Here is a 23,965-nt window from a genome sequence, read left to right on the forward strand (position 1 = left end):
CTGGGGATTGGATGGGCTCAGCTTGGCAGTTCTCATTTAGGGGGTGGGGGTGGGGGTCTGTCATGTAATTACAATCAGACAGTGGCTGGTGCTAGAGTTATCTCACAGGCTTCCCCACTGAAATATCTGGTGTTTGGACCAGGAAGACTTGAACAGCAGGGAACTGGAATAATTAGAGCGCCTCATGCATCTCTGTCTCTTTGTGGTCTCTCCATACAGTTTCTCCAACATAGTGGCTTCAGATTAGCTGTACTTCTTACATGGTAGCTGGTAGCACAGGGCTGCAAAGGTGTGAGCCCCAAGAGTGAGCCAAGTAAGAGCTATATCATCTTTTCTGATCTAGCCTCAGAAATAACAAGATTTTAATTGTGTCATGTTTTTATTAATTGAGGCAGTCACAAAGCCCTGTCCAGATTCAAGGAGAGAGGTCATAAAGTATCAATATTTCTTGGTGGGGAAATTGCAAGGTTCTAGAAGAACATGTGGAATGGGAAATACTGTAGTAGCTGTTTTTCAAAAAACACAATCTGCCACAGCCTAACTTCTGGCCATAACAGTTCACATGCCTCTTGCATGCAAAATATAACTCTCCTCTTCACCCAAAATTCCCCAAAGCTCAGCATCAGACTCCAGCTTGAAATCTAGAATCTCGTCATCTAAATCAGATTCAAGGACAGATGAGGCTTTTGGGTACAGTTCCTCTAATACAGTTTGTCTCAATCAAAAAATTTGTGAACTAGAAAGACAAGTTATCTGTCTACCACACATCTAATAAACAGTGATGAGATTAATTACTGCAGCTTTATACTTCAAAATATGAAGCACACAAAGAGGTTTTTTCCACTAGAATGTCTGACTCTATTTGAAAGTAAATGTTCACATGTTAAAAATAAATCTGTTTCCCCTCTCTGTTGTCAAGGCATGTTGAGTCTTTCTGCTAGGAGGTAGAGACAGACAGATTTCAATGACTTTTCTAGTTCTTTATAGTGTGACCTCTGATGGGCTTTAATCTAGTAAGGTATAGTTTAAGCAATAAAATGAAAGAGAAAAATATTTGAAAAAAATTGTAGCTGAAAATTGTCCAAACTTAACAAAAACTGTAAACCCACAAATCCAAGGAGTTCAACAAACCCCAGGTAGGTAAAACATAAAGAAGCATATATTCAGGTTGTTAAAAAACAGTAATACTCAATGGTGAGAGACTGAAAGCTTTTCCTCTAAGATCAGGAATAAGACAAGGATGCCCCCTTTTACTACTTCTGTTCAATATAGCACTAGAAGTTCTAGCCACAGCAATTAGGCAAGAAAAAGAAATAAAAGGCATCCAAATTGGAAAAGAAGAAGTAAAATTATCTCTGTTCACCAGTGACAGGATCATTTATTTATTTATTTAGGCTGCTCTGGGTCTTCATTGCAGTGTGCACTCTTCTCTAGTTGTGGCGCGTGGGATTTTCTAGTTGTGGCATGTGGGCTTAGTTGCAGTATGTGGGATCTTAGTTCCCCAACCAGAGATCAAACCGGGGCCCCCTGCATTGGGAGTATGGAGTCTTAACCACTGGACCACCAGGGAAGCCCCAACATGATCTTATATGTAGAAAATCCTAAAGATTTCACACACATACACACTCACACACATACACACACACACACACGCACACCTGTTAGAACTAATAAACTCAGCAAAGTTGCAGGAAACAAAATTAACTCACAAAAGTCAGTTGCATTTCTACTCCATATAATATACATTATACAATGAATAATTAGAAAAGGAGATTAACACAACATTGTAAATCAAGTATATTTCAGTAAAATAAATTTAAAAACCAAAACATAAAAAAGAAAGAAAAGGAAGTTAAGAAAACAGTTCCATTTACACTTCCATCAAAAAGAATAAAATCCTTAGGAATAAACTTAACCAAAGAGGCAAAATACTTGTACACTAAAAAGTATAAAACACTGGTGAAAGGAATTTAAAAAGACACATATAAGTGGAAAGACATCCTCCTTTCACAGAATGGAAGGTAGTGTTAAGATGACATACCACCCCAAATGATCTACAGATTCAATGCAATCCCTATGAAAATCTCAACAGTATTTATTGCAGAAATAGAAAAACCTACCGTAAAATTCATATGGAATCTCAAGGGACTCCAAATACCCAAAACAGTCTTGGAAAAAGAACAAAGTTGGAGGACTCATACTTCCAAATTTCAAAACTTATTACAAAACTGTAGTATTCAAGACATTGTAGTACTGGCATAAGAACATATAGACCAGTGGAATAGAAGTCTCAATATTTTTAAAATACCATTTATCTCCAAGTTAATCCATATATAGAATGAAATCCAAGTCAAACACCCAGCAGGGTTTTTTTGTAGAAATTGACAAAATGCTTCTAGGACATACATGGAAATGCAAATCATCTGGTATAGCCAAATCAATTTTGAAAAATAAGGATAAAGTTAGAGGGCTTACTCTACTTGATTTCAAGACACAAAACTACAGTAATCAAGATGTTACTCTATTGGTATAAGAATAGACTTATAGATAAATGGAACAAAGTGAAGAGTCTAGAAATAGGCACACACATATATGGTCAACTGATTTTTAACAAAGATGTAACAAACTTGTAAAAATGCTAAATAAAATTTAATAAAAATAAATCCAACTGTTTTAAGCACATGACTAGGGTACAAGGACGATTCAACATTAGAAAATATATCAGTGTAATAAAATGCGTTTATAGAATAAAGATGAAAAAATATATAATTATTGTCATAGTTGCCAATAAAGCACATCATAAAATTCTGTATGCCTTAGTGATTAAAAAGTAAAACGAAATTCCCAACCAGCTGGATTAAGACTTTTTCACTCTGACAAGGATAGCTTCCTGAAACTTAGAGCAAACATTATAGCTGATGGTTGTATTAGTTTTCTATAGCTGCCATAACAAATTACCACAAACTTAGTGGCTTAAAACAATAGAAGTTTATTGTCTCACACTTCTGTACATTAGAAGTCTGGGTGGGCTTGGCTGGTTTTTCTGCTCTATCTCTAACAAGACCGAAATCAAGGTGTCCACTGGGCTGGCGTCTGGGGGAGAATCCACTTCCAAGCTCATTCAGGTTGTTGTCAGAATCTAATTCCTTATAACCGTAGGGCTGATGACAGTTCTTTAAACTGTAACAGCTAGGGGCTACTCTTAGCTCCTAGAGGGCACTCTCTCTGGTCCTTGCACATGGGCTCCTACATCAGAGTCAGGAGCAGTGCATTGCACCCTTCTCATGCTTGGAATCTCTCTGACTTCTCTTTTGGCCTGTCTCTCATCTCACTCCAGCCAGAGAAAGTTCTCTGCCTGTGAGGAGTCATGTGACGAGATTGGACTCGCTCAGATAATCCAGACATTAATCTGTGTTAAGGTCTATAACTCTAATATATCAGTAAATTATGTCTTACATATACACATTTCCAGGGATTAGAGTGTGGACATCTTTGGAGATCATTCTACCTACCACAATGATAAAATAAGAAAACAGTACCTGTGATCACCACTTTGTCAATGCTCTTAATGAAAGAAAGATAAGGTGTTTAAATATTTGGAAGAGGTACATCTGTCATTACTTATAGATGAGGTGATTGTGTACCCCACCCAAAATATGAGACCCAGCTGTCAAACTATCAGACATAGTTAAGAGTTCAGTAAAGTCAATAGAAACAAGACTACGTACAAAAATCATTAGTTTTCATATTAGCTAGAAATAATAATCAATTGCAAAATGCAGTTGGAAAAAAATTATTCACCACAGCAATAAAATACTGATAAATCAACCAGTGTCATGACCTGTAAGAAGAAAGACTTTTTCTTTTTATCAAAGAAGACATGGGTAATTGGAGAGATTCAGATATTGTGGATCTTTTTTTAACTTTTAAATTCTTTTTTTATTGATGTATAGTTGATTTATAATACTATGTGTTTCAGATGTACAACATAGTGAGTCACAATTTTTAAAGATTATACTCCAAAAAAAAAAAAAAAAAAAAAAAAAAGATTATACTCCATTTGTTATATTATAAAATATTGGATGTATTCCCTGTGCTGTACAATACATCCCTGTAGCTTTTGGACTTTATGCATGTCTGTACCTCTTAATCCCGTACCCCTATTTCGCCCCTCCCCCTTCCCTCTCCCCACTGGTAACCACTAGTTTGTTCTTTATATCTGTGAGTCTGTTTCTTTTTTGTTATTTTCACTAGTTTGTTTTATATTTTAGATTCCACATATAAGTGATAACATACAGTATTTGTCTTTCTCTGACTTTTTGTTATGTGGTTTTTAAATTAAATTTATTTGTAATTTCAGTGAAATCACAATGAAACTTAAAAAATATTTTTAGAGAAACTTCACAGTCTGATCCTAAAATGTATCTGAATTTTTCTTCATGTACAAGAATAGCCAGTAACAACAATAATGAGACATTTGTGCCTTAACACATACTGAAAGATGCAGTAATGATTATAGTAATTAAAACTGTAGTATCATACAAGAGTTAACAAATATATCCAAAAAAATGATCTGTGTATGTATGGACCTTTAGCTGTTGATTCAAACAAACCACCCTAAAAAGTCATTTTCAGGCAGACAGGGAATTTTAATGGTGAACAGCATAATTTTTACATATATATATATATATATATATATAAATTTATTTATTTGTTTGTTCATTTATTTATTTATTTATGGCTGCGTTGGGTGTTCATTGCTGCCTGTGGGCTTTATCTAGTTGCGGCGAGCAGGGGCTACTCTTCGTTGTGGTATGCGGGCTTCTCATTACGGTGGCTTCTCGTGTTGTGGATCACGGGCTTCACTAGTTGGGGCACATGGGTTCAGTAGTTTTGGCTCACAGGCTCTAGAGCCCATGCTCAGTAGTTGTGGCATATGGGCTTAGTTGCTCCTTGGCATGTGGGATCTTCCTGGACCAGGGCTTGAACCTGTGCCGCCTGCATTGGCAGGCGGTTCTTAACCACTGCACCACCAGGAAAGCCCTGAACAGCATATTAAGGCTACCAAGGAATTATTGTTAGGTCTGATAACAGTATTGTGGTTGTATTTTTTTTAAGTTCATGTTTTTAGAGACTTTCACTAAAACATATAGGAATGAAATGACAGGATGTCTGAATTTGCTTTAAAATGCTTTAGCACAAGAAAAACAAAGGATAGTAGGTAAAGCAAATGTGGAAAAGTCTCATTAACTGTTGAATCTTGGTGATCAATATATAGGAGTGCATCATACTAGTCTCTTTACTTTTGAGTGTATTTGAAATATTTCATAATAAAAAGCATGTTGGACTTCCCTGGTGGGGCAGTGGTTAAGAATCCGCCTGCCAGTGCAAAGGACACGGGTTTGAACCCTGGTCCAGGAATATCCCACATGCAGTGGAGCAGCTAAGCCCATGCTCCACAACTACTGAGCCTGTGCTCTAGAGCCCGCAAGCCACAACTACTGAGCCCATGTGCTGAAACTACTGAAGCCTGTGTGCCTAGAGCCCATGCTGCACAACAAAAGAAGCCACAACAATGAGAAGCCCGTGCACCACAAGGAAGTAGCCCCCACTCGCCACAACTAGAGGAAGCCTGCACGCAGCAGCGAAGACCCAATGCAGCCAAAAATAAATAAATATTAAATTACTTTTTAAAAAAACTTATAAAAAATAAGTAAGTCAAAAATCAAAAACATGTTAATGGTATTTCAGATCTTTGGGGAAAGGATTTATTCAGTAAATCGCATTAAAGCAATTGTCTGTGTATTTGGGAAAAATATGCAGTTAGATTTCTCCCTTCTGCCATATACAAGGTAAATTTCAAAAGAATTAAAGAGCTAAATGCTAGACACAAGACTACTAAAAACTAAAAAACAAAAACATATAGAATGTTTTTGGCATATGACCAGTGGCTTCTTAAGTAAGACACAAAACCCAGAACCCATAAAGGAAGATGATTGATAAATATGACTCCATAAAAAATTTCTGTAAAACAAAAGAACTTTTAAAAGTGAAGAGAAAGGGAATAGAATGGAAGGAAATATTTGTGACATAAATAACAGAAAAAGGACTAATATCTAGAAGGAAATATATTTAAGTAATAAGAAAAAGACAAAAAAAGTAGAAAAATGGATAGAGGATATGAACTGCCCATTTATAAAAGTAGAAGTAGAGATGACCAGAAACATATGAAATGATATTCTGTTACAGAGAAATGAAAATTGAAACAATGAGATAATTTTTATAAAATTTCAAAGATTGACGATATCCAGTGTTGGTGAAATATAGAGAAACGTGCTCTTACACACTACTAGAAGAGTAGGTACCGCCTTTTGTGAGCAATTTGTCAATGTCTATAAAAATGTACAGTTTCCACTTCTGTGTTTTTACCTTAGATAAATATTCCCGTATGTGTTCAAAGAATCATTGACTAGGTTGTTTGTACAGTACTGTTTATAGTGTTGAGAAATTTGAAAACTCAAATAGCAATAAAGTAAGAGTAAACAAAATATGGTATGGTTGAACTATTGAATCTGTGGATTAATTAGAGAATGATGTCAATCAGTTTGTACAAACACAAAAAGGTTTCTTAGACACATTGAAGGGAAGGTAGATCTCATTTTATTATTTTTCAAACAAAACTGTACAAAGCATGTAAGGAAATACATAAGAGATGGCTTGATAAAATACAAATAAATTGATGGGACAGTCTTTATCTTGGGGTGGAGAGGACATGGTGGGATATGAAGATACAACAGACTTTTTACCATTTTGTATTAGTTGTTATTTAGAAACAATGCTTTATATTCATGTAATTTTAAAAAATTAAAGGTATACATATCAAAACATGCAATTCAAATGAGGTTTATAGATAGTGCCAGTGTCAATTTTCTGGGTTTTTTTTTTTTTTTTTTTTTTTTTTCTGGGTTTTATATTGTACTATAGTTAGATAAGTTGTTACCCTTGGGGGAAGCTGGGGGAAGGGACTCTACTACTTTTGCAACTTCCTGTAAGTCTATAGTTATTTCAGAGGTTTTTTGGGGTTTTTTTTTTTAACATCTTTATTGGAGTGTAATTGCTTTACAATTGTGTGTTAGTTTCTGCTGTATAACAAAATGAATCAGCTATACATATACATATATCCCCATATCTCCTCCCTGTTGCAGCTCTATCCCACCCCTCTAGGTGGTCACAAAGCACCGAGCTGATTTCCCTGTGCTATGAAGCTGCTTCCCACTAGCTATCTATTTTACATTTGGTAGTGTATATATGTCCATGCCACTCTCTCACTTTGTCCCAGCTTACCCTTCCCCCTCCCCGTGTCCTCCAGTCCATTCTCTACGGCTGCGTCTTTATTTCTGTCCTGCCCCTAAGTTCTTCAGACCCTTTTTTTTTTTAGATTCCATATATATGTGTTAGCATATGGTATTAGTTTTTCCTTTCTGACTTAACTTCACTCTGTATGACAGTCTCTAGGTCCATCCACCTCACTACAAATAACTCAGTTTTCAGAGGTTTTTAAATTATCAAAGAAATAAATGAAAACAAAGGTTAAAAAGGGAATCATGGTCACTTGTCACTAAAGTCTTTAAAATTATCTAGATATTCTAGTCACTTTAAGAAAAAAAAAGAGAAAAATAGAAAGCAATCATCATTTTCCTATTTTCTTTAATAGGTTCTAGATGATCTGGAATGTCATGGAGTTGCAGTTTCAGAACAAGGCCGAACAGAGTTGGAACAGAAAATAGATGAAGCTAGAGAAAATATTCGTAAAGCAGAGGTGAGGTGGCAGCTAATTGTGGCATTTTGCCCAGCTCCAGCAATGTCACAGCCGTGATGTGGACCTTTAGAATTCAGTTTCTATACACTGATTAATTTGAAAATTGATTCACCATCTGTGTCCAGAGTATTCTTTTTGAGTGCCTGTTTCATACAGGGTAGTACACATAACAAAAAGACACTGAACCCATTATGAAGAGTTTACAATCATGAAACATCAAATAACAAAAGAATTAAGTCACAATAAAGATATTAATTTTAAAGTTTTCACAAGTTACATAGTAAATCAGTCAGCATAGTATAGAAATTGATACATAGAAGTTCAGTGCCTAGAAAAGTCTCCCCCTGTATGAAAGGTTCACTGGATCCAGGGGCATAAGCTGACTTTTTAAGAATAGAGAAGAGTTGGTTAAGCAGACAAGGCAAAAAAAAGTTACAGCAGTGGATTTTAATCTTTTGTGGAGTCATCGGACCCTTTGAGGATTATATGAAAGTGTGAAACCCTCTCTACCACAAAAAAATGTACATTTTATGTACAGTATTCAGAAGTTCATGTACCCTAGGCTAATATTCCGTGACCTAGAGGGGGAGAAGTTGAGATGGAAAGAAAAGTTATTTGCAAAGGAGGAAGATATAAGATGTAGTTTGGCAGTGGATTTGATTAGCATGGAAGATTTTTGTAAAGAAATGTGGTATAGAGTAAGGAAAGTCATTGTGGTTAAGACCAGTTCATGAAGGACCTGTGCACACTTGTATTTAGTTACCTATCCAGTGCAACATAGTGAAGGGATGTGGAAGTAGACATTAAAAAATACTGCGACTGTCCAGCCTTCAACGAGAATATGTTCTTGTTAGGAAGGCTTAAAGAATGCCCAAGATAACTAAGACTGTAAAGCATAAGTGCCAAGGAGTGGTCCACATGAGTATACTTAACACTTAAGGAACCCAGAGGACACAGAGGTCACTCTGGGAGTTGTTAGGACAGGCAACACAAAGAGATAGGACTTAAGATGGATATTGACAGATGAAAAAGGGATAGCACAGACTTATGCCATGCAACCTCAAGAGGCAGAACTTGAACTGAAAGAAGGTAGGAAGGAGGCAGATTTGAGCTTGCTACTGGCAAATACTTTCTAACAGATCTGCCCAATGACAAAATAAGCTGCCCTAAGATACAGTGCAGCACTATAAGTGTATAAGAACTCTATACAAGAAATTAGTGCATTGGGTTGAGCATTAATCTAAGCTAGTGATTTTCAAATACGCTCTCAGATCTCTAGAGGTTTTGAGGCAGTATTTCAGTGATGGGGGTGGGGCAAGGAGTGGGGGTTGGTAGTAAGTGGAGAGGCAGCATCAGCAAAGACAGGGGATATGAGCATGTTTCTGGCACAGCCCCATGGAAGTGATCTGAACCAGAAGAGGCTTGCTATCTTGCTATCTGCCTGGTCTAGAGAAGCCCCAGTAACCCCAGCTCGCCTTCATTCCTGGCACATGATCCACAGCCTCCATAGTGAAGAGAGCAGAGTGAACAATAAATAGCCATTTTCCTCACTGAACTCAGGGTCGTGGCTAAACCGCTGCCCTAGGGTGCTGGCCAAGCACGTTGGCAGGCTCTTGCCTAGTCTGAGAAACGTTGGCTTGTGTAGAAGAACTTTTCTTGTTCGTTTCTCCAGACTCTGTGTGAAGCCAGTTTCAGAGCCTTGACAGAACAGGACAAGTCTCAGAAGTTTTCTGAAGGGTGTGTTCTCTCTTGTATTTTCCATTTCCAGACTTCATCCATGATGTCACTGTCTGGTACCCTACCTCCATCATGCCCTTCAGTAGTAGCAGTAGTAGGTATCAGTCACACAAAGTCTGCATTTAGGCTGAATGACCTGTTATTTCCATGAATGTGCTAAACTGCCCTCTGTTTGTTAGCTTAAAGCTAAAAATATGAAGTGAGAGTCCCACAACAGAATGTCTCATCTCTCCTAATACTAGTATTTAAGTCTGCAGTCTCAAAGGTAATTTTCTTACCAAAAATATGCAATATGCTAAAAACCGTGATGCCAGATCCATTATCTCAGTTTTGAATATCTGTGAAATATAGTTAATCCTACTGCTATCTTAAAGCAATCTCTTACTTGATTTCCACTTATCAGTTACAAAAAATAACCCAGCTAAAATTAGATGGCAAATATGAGGGTAGTATTAGAGTATTATTTACAAGATTGTCGTAATGAAATTTTTGCATAGACTAGACCACAAGAGCCTTCAGAGGAATTGACAGTAATGGTTTCAGTAGATTCTCTTTTTCTTTTTTCTGCCTGTGTATCATTTGTATTGGATTTTCTCTTTCCATTCAATAGTTATTATAAATACTTACACAAAAGAGAGAAAACTAGTTAACATTCCATTATGTCCTTTATGTTTGGTTTTTAACTCCTACAACATGAATGCTACCCTCCCTTGTTGATTAATCTGCTTTATCCAGTCTTTTCTATAATGTGTTTCCATTCAGTGCTGCTAATTAGAATAGAAACCTCTGTGGTACTCAGTAATAGATTAAAGAAATTTTTCCAGTCATAAGAAATTGAAAATGTAAATGGCCTGTGCTTTTCCAAAGAATAGGAATAGTATACTATTTCCAAAGAATAGTATAATAGAGGTTATATAGTGATTAATTAATTATTGGCTGGTTAATTTGGGGACAGACTCACTAATTCATTAGTTTAACAAACACTTAATGAGTATCTGCTGCGTGCCAGATACTGATGAATATACTAGATATACATTGATGAACAACCTATTGTTATATTGTTATGATCTCTATGATTATCACAAGAATATTTGTACTAGCTGTGCTACTCTTTGCAGCCCCTGACTAATTTAAGAATTGGAATGAGGCAATAACTGCTTAAATTAAACTTTAATAACAATTTTCTTAACCTGGTATTTAGGTATTTGAGTTTTTTGAAATGCCTTTTGTCATACAGATACACACACATTCTTGATCTGACATATCATACCTATTTTTAAGGTAGCTTGCCAAGAAACCAAGAGTTTTAAATGCCCTTTTTGGAAGCTGTACATGACTTATGTTTCAGGATACAATTATTTTTTTGTGTGTTTAAATTGTACCTTTATTTGGGTTGAGGGCAGTTTTTTCTCTTTTTTAACAGTGAAATGTTTAACACAAAGAAGAGGAAGTTAATGTAAGAAGTCAAAGACCCCCAGAAATTTTTAATGACATTTTATACATGTTAGGTATTAAGGTCTGCAGGAGGAACTATAAACTATGTGACTCTTTCTCCAAGATATTAACTAAATTTTATGATCTGAATTGAATGTTCATTTGAAAGGCAAAATACATGGTATCAAATGAATTAACAAAACCAAAACTAAAATCACTTGTCTATATAAACACATTTTAATAGATACCATTTTTTAAGAATTATCATCTCATAAGTTTTTCTTGTACATGAGGAGTTCCGAATTACAATGTCACTGTTGTACTCAATGACTCAAAAATGGTAAGACCCAGGCTTCCCTGGTGATGCAGTAGTTGAGAGTCCGCCTGCCGAAGCAGGGGACACGAGTTCGTGCCCCGGTCCAGGAAGATCCCACATGCCGCGGAGCGGCTGGGCCCATGAGCCATGGCTGCTGGGCCTGTGCATCCGGAGCCTGTGCTCCACAACGGGAGAGGCCACAACAGTGAGAGGCCCGCATACCGCAAAAAAAAATTGGTAAGACCTTTGCCATAATGCTATAAGAGAAGTCTAAAAACCTCAGCTGCATAAAATGTGAGGCCTCATTACTACAAGGTTAATGAAATGCTAAGGGTGACCCTGCTATAAAAACAGAATTTCCAATCATATTATATCCAAATTTATATTACCTCCAGACTTGTTATTGTGGGGTTTCACTGTACTCTTATAATGTAGTATGTTAGTAGACCTCTTAACAAATCACTTTCTTCAATTTTTATTGTGAAAATTTTCAAACATACAAAAAAGATGAGGAATAAATATATATTTTCCAATATGCTAAATTCAACTCTTAATATTTTGCAATATTAAATTTATGTGTTTATTTCTATACTATAAAATGGAAGTTAAGTTTAAAGGTCTGATTATAGTCTATATTTTAGGCAAGAATACTTTATAAATGATGCTGTGTTTTTCATCACAGTATGCTTTTATCAAGTTTTCTCACTACTGATGCTAAGAATAGTCACTTTCAATTCAGGTGGCACTACCAAATCTTTCTACGGTTAAAGTTCTTTTTTCTTTTTCCATTGCAATTAACAAGTACTAGTCACCTCCAGGGACAGCAAATGAGTATTTTTCTCCCTTTCTTAAGTATTATTACTATGTCATGGAATTTTAAAAATCAACTTTATTAAGGCATAATATACATAAAATAAAATGTAACCATTTCAAGTAAACACTTTAATGTGCTTTGATAAATGTACACCCCTAAATATCCACTGCCACAATCAAGATATAAAATATTTCTATCACCCCAAAAAGTTCTTTTGTGACCAGGCAACAACTGATCTGCTTTCTGTCATATAGGTTAGTTCAACTCCAACAACATGAATAATAGATCACTTGATATTGTCCTACACATTGCATATAAAGATCACCCCATACAGTTTTATCCAGCCTTATTTTTTATCATAATCTCAGTTTGATGAGTTATTATGTATTCAAGTTCACTAATCTTTTCTTCTGTAGTGTATAACCTGCTATTAAGGCTATCCTGTGAATTGTGATTTCAGATATTACATTTTTAGCTCTATGAATTCTATTTGGTTCTTTATATCTTCCAGTTCACTCCTATTTATTTTCATGTTATCCTTTAAATCCTTAAGTATGTTTATAATAGTGACTTTAAAGTCCTCATCTACTCATTCCATCATATCTGTGATTTCTGGCTCTCTTTCTGTTGACTGATGTTTCCTTTGGTTATGGCTTATATATTTCTGCTGTTCAAATACTTAGTACTATTTTTTACTGAATACTAGAAATTGTGACTGTTTGGCTGTTGAGTTTCTGGATTCTCTTTTCTTATTTTAAAGCCTGTTGAGTTTTGTTTGGGCAGCCAGCTCAGTTTGATCTGTTCAAGGCCTGTTTTTAAGCTTTGGGTTGGTTTAGAGTAGCCTTTCCAGTAGGGCTAATTTAGCCTTATTACTAATGACTTTCCTTTCTGCAGTTTCTTCTTTTGCCATGAGTATCCAGCAAGGTCTCTGATCTCTCAACTCTGGCTGGATGGAACTGCAACATCTTTCAGCCCTATACAATCTCTGGGAGTTTTTCAGTTCACAGCTCCACGGTAGATGTTCTTTCCCCAGTACTTATTCTTTACGTCTCCTCATGGAGTCCCACCTTATGTATTTTCAATTTATTATAGATTTTTATTCATTTAATCTATTTTCAGTATTACAGTTGTCCTTTTTTAAGCCCAATATTGTCTAAATTTGGCCATTGAGAGTCCATTTAAGCTGACTTCTGTATCCTTTTGACATTACTCCCACTAGTCTTTGAACGTTTTTTGCTTTCTAGCACAGCAAGCTATCTTAGCCTCACCTTGTATTTTCCCTACCCGGGCTTAGAATTAGCCTTTTCTCCAAGAAGCTCTGCTTTCTTTTAATACACAATAGTATTTAGACACCCAAAGTCTAGGCTGCAAAGGTGCTTATTGTTATGGGTGTCATTTATTTCTTGGCCCTTCCTTTGTTGTTAGAGCTAGGAATTTTTTTAAAATCATGAGTTCGTATTGATATTTTCAATTCAAATTTAAAATTGGAAAGATTTTATTAAACTTCTTTATTTTTTTTTTTTTATTTTTTATTTTTTTGCTGTACGCGGGCCTCTCACTGCTGTGGCCTCTCCCGTTGCGGAGCACAGGCTCCGGACACACAGGCTCCGCGGCCATGGCTCGCTGGCCCAGCCGCTCCGCGGCATGTGGGATCTTCCGGGATCGGGGCACGAACCCGTGTCCCCTGCATCGGCAGGCGGACTCTCAACCACTGCGCCACCAGGGAAGCCCATAAACTTCTTTATTTTATATTTATATCTTTTTATCTTATATTGAAATTTTCATTTCCTAATAATATTATACGATATTTTATTTGCCTTATCATACATCTATATTAAGCAGTTTCAAAATTACAATGCAAATATTATTAATAGTAAATTACTGAGTGAAATTTAAGATTTCTTTGAATGTAGAATATATCTCTACAAGGGTTTCTGCTTCTGATAATAAGGGGCTAGCTTATATCCTCTTTTAGATAACAATTATTAATAAGGGTAAAAATATTTAAAATACCTATTTGATAGAACTGGAAAATGACCCAAAGCATATAAAATCTAGAGGGGAAAAGACTCTTCAAAGAATGGGACTATACCTGGTGACATTTACATTTTACAGCTCTTTGTGAGGGGCTGTACAACTAAAATTCAAGCAGAGAAGGGCTTCCCTGGTGGCTCAGTGGTTAAGAATCTGCCTGCCAATGCAGGGGACACGGTTTCGAGCCCTGTCCCAGGAAGATCCCACATGCTGCGGAGCAACTAAGCCCGTGTGCCACAACTACTGAGGCTGTGCTGTAGCGCCTGTGAGCCACAACTCCTGAACCCCGCGCACCTAGAGCCCCTGCTCCACAAGAAGAGAAGCCACTGCAGTGAGAAGCCCGCGCACCACAACAAAGAGTAGCCCCCACGCCCAGCACTGAATACCCAATGCAGCCAAAAATAAATAAATAAATAAATTTATTTATTTTAAAAAATTCAAGCAGAGAGCCTAAGTCTTACTGGCTTGAGCTTAGATGTCAGGGAGTTCTCAAATTTGCATATAAATAACCATCCAAATCCTTGGCTAAACCTAAATAGACATGTGCAGCAGAAACTCCAAGGAACTTGGCAAGAAACCACAGCTAGGGCTTCCCTGGTGGCGCAGTGGTTGAGAGTCCGCCTGCTGATGCAGGGGACATGGGTTCGTGCCCCGGTCCGGGAAGATCCCACATGCTGCGGAGCAGCTAAGCCCGTGAGCCATGTCTGCTGAGCCTGTGAGTCCAAAGCCTGTGCTCTGCAACAGGAGAGGCCACAACAGTGAGAGGTGCACGTACCGCAAAAAAAAAAAAAAAAAAAAAAGTAAGTTTGCAAATACCATGTTCCTCAATTGTTTGGTAAAGTACTGACAAAAATAAATCTTATGAAAACTAGATTACTTGGATTTGAGAAAACAGAATATACTTCTCTCTCTCTCTCTCTGTTTTCTTTGTTTCTTTGCTTCAGCAATTAAATGACTTAACATTTATAATTTCCAAGAAGAGGTTTGTTGGTTCACTTATTTTTCAAAAACATCTCATTGCTTATATTAGTTTAAAATGCATACTAGAATGGTGCTGAGACAACTGGATATCCACATGCAGAAGAATGAAGTTGGACCCCTACCTCACACCATATAAAAAAATAAACTCAACTCAAAATGATCAAACACCCAAACAGCTAAAGCTTTTTTTATATAGCTAAAGCTATAAAACTATTTTAAGAAACATAGGGATAAATCTTTGTGACCGTGGATTACTTTCTTAGATAAGACACCAAAAGCCCAAGCAACAAAAGAAAAAAATAGACAAATTGGACTTAATCAAAATTTTTAAACTTTTGTGCTTCACAAGACACTATCAAGAAGTGAAAGACCCACATAATGGGAAAAAAAAATTTGCAAATCATGTATCTGATAAGGGACTTTGATCTAGAATACATCAAAAACTAACAATAAAAAGACAAAGGCAAAATAAAAACAGTAAAAAGACAGCCCAATTTAAACATGGACAAAGGTTCTGAGTAGACATTTCTCCAAAGAAGATATATAATGATCAGTAAGCATGTGAAAAGATGACATCGTTAGTCATCAAGGAAATACAAATCAAAACCACAGTGAGATAACCACTTCACACCCACTAGGATGGCTAGAATCAAAAAGGGCAGACATTAACAAGTGTTTGCCTAGGATATGAAGAAATGGTAACTCACCCTGCTGGTGTGATTGTTAAATGAGGTTGCTGCTTTGAAAAACAATCTGACATTTCCCCAAATGGTTAAACATAACATTACTTTATGACTAAGCAATTCCAGTCCTAGGTATATAGCCACGTGAAATGAAAACATATGTCCACATACTAATGTTTGTAGCAACATTATTCATATTAGCTGAAAAGTTGAAACAACCCATCACCTGACAAATGGATAAGCAAAATGTGTTCTACCCACAGTATCCATAAAAAGCAATGAAATACTGATACATGTTACAGCATGGATGAACTTAAGCAACATTATGCTAAGTAAAAGAAGCCAGACACAAAACACCATATACTGTATGGTTCTATTTATATTAAATGTTCAGAATAGGCAAATCTATAGAGAGAGAGGGTAGATTAGTGGTCCCAGAGGCTACAGGGAATAAGTGATAGGGGAGCAATAGCTAAAGGATATGGGGGTTTTTTTGGAGATGATTAAAATGTTCTAAAATTGTGGTGACACTACTGTATTTAAAATGGATAACCAACAAGGACCTACTGTATAGCACAGGGAATTCTGCTCAATATTATGTAACAACCTAAATGGGAAAAGAATTTGAAAAAGAATAGATACATGTATATGAATAACTGAATCACTTTGCTGTACACCTGAAACTTACAAACATTGTTAATCAACTATACTCCAATAGAAAATAAGAAGTTTAAAAAAATTGTGATAATTGCACATATCTGTGAATACACTGTAAGCCAATTGTATTATACACTTTAAATGGGTGAATTGTATGATATGTGCACTTCATCTCAGTAAAGTTGTTACCAAAAAAAATTATTAGAAGAATAAGATTTTTACAAGACCGTTTACCAAATAGTGTGCCTGCAAGCCAAAAACTTTATATAAAGGTCTATATGATATCCAAAACCATTGAATTGTGTACTTGAAAATGACTAAGATGGTGAATTTTATGTAATATGAATTTATCTCTTTTTGTGTGTGTGTGGCCACACCATGCCGCATGTGGGATCTTAGTTCCCCAACCAGGGATCGAACCCGTGCCCCCTGCAGTGGAAGGGCAGACTCTTAACCACTGGAGCACCAGGGAAGTCCCTTTATCTCATTTTAAAATCTTAGGAATACAATATAAATTCAGCAATGAGAGCTCAGTGAAACAAGTCAGATCTCAGATCCTTTTTGATACCAACTCCCTCAGCAGAGAATCCAGAGAGTGATCAAAATCGCATACCAGAAGGGCTCAGTGAGCATACTTGTTTGTCCAAGATGTCCACAGAAGGCCATCAAGTGAAGGTCCTCAAAATTATCTCAGTGGAGCCTTCAAATGTTGAAGGAAGAGACAACCACTCTAATATGAGGAAGAATGAAGCTGAGTTTACTACTTGCTAAAGCAAAAGAGAATGATACTTACAAAATATAGTCTTTTTGACAAAGTAGAACCAATGCAAAGGGTTTTGAGAAGTGTGGATTTCAGGGATTGGCAGATTTTCAAAACTGGGCATGTGTTACAGACTAGCTTTTAACTGGTGTGTAGGGATTGATGGACTGTTGGAAGCAGGAGCGGAAGCTTAACTGCTGATGATGACTGGAGTGAGGCTGTGGTTGATTGGCTGCCTTGCAGAAGCTTGGGGCTGTCACAGATTGGCTGACTCAGAGGCATGGCTATTGGAGTAAAGCAGTTCCTGTTTGATTGGGACAGGTTTAAACTAATTCTATGATTACTTGCTTATGGCTTGGAACAAGAGCCAAAGAACAGACATTGTTTCCTTTTCTTGAATTTGGAGCACAGGAACTTTTTATTCTCAATATCTTCTGTTTCTGACAGCTGCGTCATAATTTAATATAAAATCTGTACTCAGTAGGCAGTCAGGAATTGTGGAAGTTTTTAAGCAGGGAAGTGACTGATGAGATAATTCGTAGACTTGTAAAAGATGGATTATAGAGAAGAGAAAGTCCAGGAAATGGGTTAGAAGGCTGTTGAAAATGCTAAATTTTGGGATGTTCTGAGGCGTAGCCTTATTAAAAGGAAAGGAAAGCAGACTTTATGCTGCATTAACATCTTCCTTTTGATAAGTTATATTTGGTGTAACTTGTCAAAATGCAAGTGTGCCTTTTGCCATTGTCAGCAAGCTCTGATTCCTGTTCTTGTGTTCCCTTCCCTCTTCCCTTCTTCCCCTGTTCCTCTCTCCCTCTCGCCAAGTGAAAAATTAACATCTATGCCAAGGAAGAATTGCTAGTGAACATCAAGATTGTTCTAATTAATAAATCAGGAATAACTTTAAAACAATCAATTTGAGGAAAAAATGCTCTGATTTCTGACCATTTTCTTGGTTTTCTTAGATAATTAAGTTGAAAGCTGAAGCCCGGCTGGACCTACTAAAGCAGATTGGTGTTTCCGTGGACACATGGCTAAAGAGTGCAATGAACCAAGTGATGGAAGAACTGGAAAATGAGCGATGGGCCCGCCTTCCTGCAGTGACCAATAATGGAACGTTACACTCGGTACGGTTTCTCTTCTTGGATACGATGGGTTGACTTCACTGGAGGATACTATTCTTTGACTATGTAGTCAAACTTGATAATAGCCAAAATTTTAAAGAAAAAATAATGGTTTTGCTAATGGTTTGGGGTTTTCTTCCTTTAGTCTATTACTAATTGAGTTAAATTTAGTGCAGGAAAGAGAGAAGAAAAAAATAGTGCATTTCTTAAAATGTGCAGTGAAAAGTATGTTATCACTAGTAGGTTTATCATTATCCCACTCATTAAGTAGATATGTTTCTTGTCTGGAGGTAGCAGGATAAAAATTTTAGTCTGATGTTTCCAAAGTTTTCAGAGGTCTTCCCAGGGTAATGAAAATAAACATCCAGGGAGTTGTAAACAATCGTAAAGAAGGGAAAGGAACACAGTCTGTGGCTTAGTCAGTTTAGTTCACAAGGGCTGTCACACTCTGCTCACAGTATCTTTCATCAGAGAAACAGTGCTGCAGGTATAGTTTTACAAACAAAGCCAGAACTCAAGCTTAAGTTTTCTTCCTCCAAATCCAGGGCTTTTTCCACTCTGATGTCATCCAATTCAACCTTAGTTTTTCATCCTGGAGATCTGAGTATCAGAAAAGTTCAGTGATTTGCCTGATACTACTACATAGGTAGATATATAATGCCTCCCTGGTCAAACTAAAGTATTTTCTGCTGCTTTCTCCCTACCCATTATTCTCTCTCATCCAGTTTATTTCCATATGGCATTTATTATAATCTGTACTTGTCTTCTTCTTTTCTTTTGTTTATTGTCTATCTTCTCTCGAATGTAATTTCCATGCCTACCTGGTTCACTGCTCTGCACAGCAGAGTGCCTGGCACATAGTAGGTACTCAATAAATGTCTGTTGAAGGACAGAGAATGAATTGATAGATAGATGGAATAGTAGCAAACTAAAAGCTAAAACTCTAATTTCCTGACTTTCCACTGTATTCATAGTGCCTCTTCATTGTTTGTGCCTTTCAGATAAAAGGAATCCTTGCTAGAGAAATTGGCCAAAGTTTAAGAACATTCCTGGAAGTTTTGTCAGTTTTTTCACATAGCATTCTGATTTTCTAATGCATATTTTAAAAGGATTGTGTGTGGGTGTGCATATTAAGGAAAAACAATCTATTGAAGGTTTATTTTTATTTCACTATTAATGGTAATCTAACTGGGGGAAATAAGCACATATCACCCACATAACTTTGGGGTTAGAAGAAATTGCCCTGTTTCTAGTACAGCAGAGTTGCTGTGTCTCATGGAATGTCTCTTACTGTTGCATCTTTTAAAAGTCACAATTTCCATCTAGTTCAGTTTATTCTATTGAACAGAACTTATGACGATAGCAAATTCCAGGCACATTCGTGCTTTTGGCTTCTTCAGCAGTACTGTTGGCAACCAATCAACCACATGATTTTCCTCAGACTAGCACCTTTTCTAATTAAATCAACTGGGTAGGCACTTATCACTTATGTGCCTACTTCCTGGGCAAATTGGAGATGACTTGGTCTTTCTCTTCAAAGAGCTTACAACCTGGTAGAGCAGACAGATTTTTATGGATCTTAACAATACATGGCAGTGTATAACTGAGCTATTGTGTAACAAACTCAAATTGCTAACTCCTAACTCATCAACACACCTTGGAAAAAGTCTCTGGGTTTCAGAGATTCTAAGATTCCTTCCAGCTCCAGAATCTCATGATTTTGTGAAATGCTATCAGAAAAGCTTAATATACCTCATTTTATTGCACTTCACAAATAATTGCATTTTTTAATGAAGTGAAGGTTTCCTTTTTCATTATTATTATATTTGTTATGGTGATCTGTGGACAGTGATCTGTGATGTTACTACTGTACTGTTTTGGGGCACCATGAATCTCACCCATTGGGATACTTAATTGATAAATGTTGTGTGTGTTCTGACTGCTCCCCCAACCAGCCATTCCTCTGTCTCTCTCCCTCTTCTCTGGCCTCCCTATTCCCTGAGATGCAACAATATTGAAATTAGCCCACTTAATAACCTACAAAGTGTTCAAGTGAAAGGGAGAGTTGCACATCTCTCAATTTAAATCAAAAGCTAGAAATGATTAAGCTTAGTGAGGAAGGCATGTTGAAAACCAAGATAGGCCAAAAGCTAGACCTCTTGAGCCAGACAGTTAGCCATGTTGTGAATGCAGAGGAAGAGTTCTTGAGGGAAATTATAAGTGCTACTCCAGTGAATACATGAATGGTAAGAAAGCAAAAAAGCCTTATTGCTGGTAGGGAAGAAGTTTTAGAGGTCTGGACAGATGATCAAACCAGCCACAACATCCCCTTAAGCCAAAGCCTTAATCCAGAACAAGGCCCTAACTCTGTTCAATTCTGTGGAGGCTGAAAGAGGTGAGGAAGCTGCAAAAGAAAAGTTGGAAGTGAGCAGAGGTTGGTTCATGAGGTTTAAAGAGAGAAACAGTCCCATAATGTAAAAGTGCAAGGTGAAGCAGCAAGTGCTGATGTGGAAGCTACAACAAGTTATCCAGAAGATCTAGCTAAGACCATTAATGAAGGTGGCTGCACTAAACAATAGATTTTCGGTGTAGACACAATAGCCTTATCGTGGGAAAATATGCCATCTAGGACTTTCATAGTTAGAGAGAAGTCAATGCCTGGCTTCAGAACTTCAAAGGACAGGCTGACTCTCTTGTTAGGGGCTAACGAAGCTGATGATTTTAAGTTGAAGCCAGTGCTTATTTACCATTCTGAAAATCCTAGGGCCCTTAAGAATTATGCTAAATCTACTCTGCTTATTCTCTATAAATGTAACAATAAAGCCTGGATGACAGTGTATCTGTTTACAACATGGTTTTCTGAATATTTTAAGCCCACTGTTAAGATATACTACTCAGAAAAAAAGATTGCTTTCAAAATATTACTGCTCATTGACAATGCACCTGGTCACCCAAGAGCTCTGATGGAGATGTACAGTGAGACTCAGGTTGTTTTCATGCCTGCTAACACAATATCCCTTCTGTAGCCCATGGATCAAGGAGTAATTTTGATGTTCAAGTCTTATGATTTAAGATACACATTTCATAAGTCTATAGTTGCCATAGATAGTGATTCCTTTGATGGATCTAGGCAAAATAAAATGAAAACCTTTTGGAAAGGATTCACCGTTCTAGATGCTATTTAGAACATTCATGATTCATGGGAAGAGGTCAAAATTTCAGTATGAACAGGACTTTGGAAGAGGTTGATTCCAACCCTCATGGATGACTTTGAGGGATTCAGGAATTCGGTGGAGGAAGTAACTGCAGATGTGGAAATAGCAAGAGAACTAAAATTAGAAGTGGAGCCTGAAGATGTGACTGAATTGCTACAATCTCATGATAAAACTTCAATGGATAAAGAGTTGCTTCTTACGGATGAGCAAAAAAAGTGGTTTCTTGGGACTTCCCTGATGGCACAGTGGTTAAGAATCCACCTGCCAGTGCAGGGGACACAGGTTTCAACCCTGGTCCAGGAAGGTCCCACATGCCGTGGAGCATATAAGCCCGTGCACCACAACTACTGAGCCCATGCACCCTAGAGCCCACATGCCGCAACTACTGAGCCTGCGTGCTGCAGCTACTGGAGCCCACACGTCTAGAGCCCCTGCTCCGCAACAAGAGAAGCCACCGCAATGAGAAGCCCACACACCACAACGAAGAGTAGCCCCTGCTCGCCACAACTAGAGAAAGCCTGTGCGCAGCAATGAAGACCCAACGCAGCCAAAAAAATAAATTAATTAAATTAAATTAAAATGTTTTTAAAAAGTGGTTTCTTGAGATGGAATCTATTCCTGGTGAAGATGTTGTAGATTGTTGATATGACAGCAAAAGATTTAGACTATTGCATGAACCTAGTTGATAAATCAGGGTTTGAGAGGTTTGCCTCCAGTTTTGAAAGAAGTTCTACTGTGGGTGAAATGCTATGAAATAGCACTGCGTGCTACAGAGAAATCGTTCATGAGAGGAAGAGTCAATGAATACAGCAAACTTCGGTGCTGTCTTATTTTAAGAAACTGCCACGGCCACCCCAGCGCTCAGCAACCACCACCCTGATCAGTCAGCATCCATCAACATCGAGGCAAGATCCTCCACCAGTAAAAAGATTACAACTCGCTGAAGACTCAGATGATGGTTAGCATTTTTTGGCAATAAAGTATTTCTTAAGGTATGTAAATTTTTTTAGACATAATGGTATTGCATGCTTAATAACTACAGTATAGTGTAAACATAACTTTTATGTGCACTGGGAAACCAAAAAATCCGTGTGACTCACTTTATTGTGATAATCTCTTTACTGCGGTGGTCTGGAACCAAACCCATAATATCTCCAAGGTTTGCCTATACCAGCTAGAAAAAGAGGAGAGAAGTTTGCCTCATGAAGGAAATGTCATTAAAGATAGTCCTTGAAGAATTTTAACAGGAGATAAAGAAAGGCTTCTGAGTATGAAGGAAGGAAACGAAGGAGATGTCCCTAGTATAGTGTCTGGCAGTGAGTAGTACAGTCTGGTTGTAAGTGTTGAATAAATTGGGTATTTTTTTTTTTTTTTTTTTTTTTTTTTTTTTTTTTGCGGTATGCGGGCCTCTCACTGTTGTGGCCTCCCCCGTTGCGGAGCACAGGCTCCGGACGCGCAGGCTCAGTGGCCATGGCTCACGGGCCCAGCCACTCCGCGGCATGTGGGATCCTCCCAGACCGGGGCACGAACCCGTATCCCCTGCATCGGCAGGCGGACTCTCAACCACTTGCGCCACCAGGGAGGCCCCCTAAATTGGGTATTTTTGACAACTTTCCCAAAACAGCAGCTCATCTAGAGACATGTCATATCCTCTGTGAAAGGAGCATTTTGCAATCCCATTCCACTCTTTCTTCCCTCTAGTCACTCTTACGGAGGCTGTGTCTTCCCACTTTCGGCTGAGGGATATAACAATATAAATAAAGAAAAAGTGTAGGCATAAAATAGTTTAATGAAGTCCCAATATTTATTTAACCTGATTTTAAATGACAGCCCTGAAATAATTTAGAGGGATTTGTATCTCTTCACACTGACAGCTGGCTGGCGAGGGGCAAGGAGCATAAATACACATTCTGAGGGCCAAATTATTTCTTCCATTATAGATGCCAACAAAAGCATTAGTCATCAGGTTTAGAATTCCCTTCCATCTGGAAAACATGGTTAGTAGTACTGTTAGACATTACTAGTGTAAAGTACCCTATAGAAGATAAATGTTTTTAAAATATAGAGTCTGTTTACCTTATAGAATAAGGATAGAACTATATTTACTCGAGTATTAACTCTTTGCCTTCTGTATTATGCTGTGGTACAGAATATAGGATTGGGAAGGAAAAAAAACAGAATACAGCAATTTTTTTTAAAAAGGAGAGCATTCTACTGATATAATTATTCAGTTGATGGTTAACCAGAGTCTACATACAGCTTCCTATGATTGGATTGCTGCTAGTGACCCAGTCACCCCTCTGTCACTCATCCCTCCCTTCTCTTATTTTCTTTTTTTTTTTGCCAGTCTTAGAATTGTATTTTGGGGGGGCACAGGGTGAGGAACTTGAGAGA

General features: G+C 37.4%; 1 protein-coding gene across 3 annotated transcripts in view; it reads left to right on the plus strand.

Annotated features, from left to right (window-relative positions):
• The window catches only part of FCHSD2 (FCH and double SH3 domains 2), a 299,344-nt gene that overhangs the window by 247,603 nt on the left and 27,776 nt on the right, over positions 1-23,965 (plus strand). For 2 of the 3 annotated variants that reach the window (XM_060103088.1, XM_060103087.1), the window contains exons 12-13: positions 7,715-7,819; positions 18,198-18,359. In XM_060103088.1, coding sequence (XP_059959071.1) covers positions 7,715-7,819; positions 18,198-18,359 — 267 coding nt within the window. The remainder of the gene's footprint in view (positions 1-7,714; positions 7,820-18,197; positions 18,360-23,965) is intronic. The other variant, XM_060103089.1, reaches the window with a different exon arrangement.

Source organism: Mesoplodon densirostris, chromosome 7 (genome assembly GCF_025265405.1).
Source record: "Mesoplodon densirostris isolate mMesDen1 chromosome 7, mMesDen1 primary haplotype, whole genome shotgun sequence".
NCBI lineage: Eukaryota > Metazoa > Chordata > Mammalia > Artiodactyla > Ziphiidae > Mesoplodon > Mesoplodon densirostris.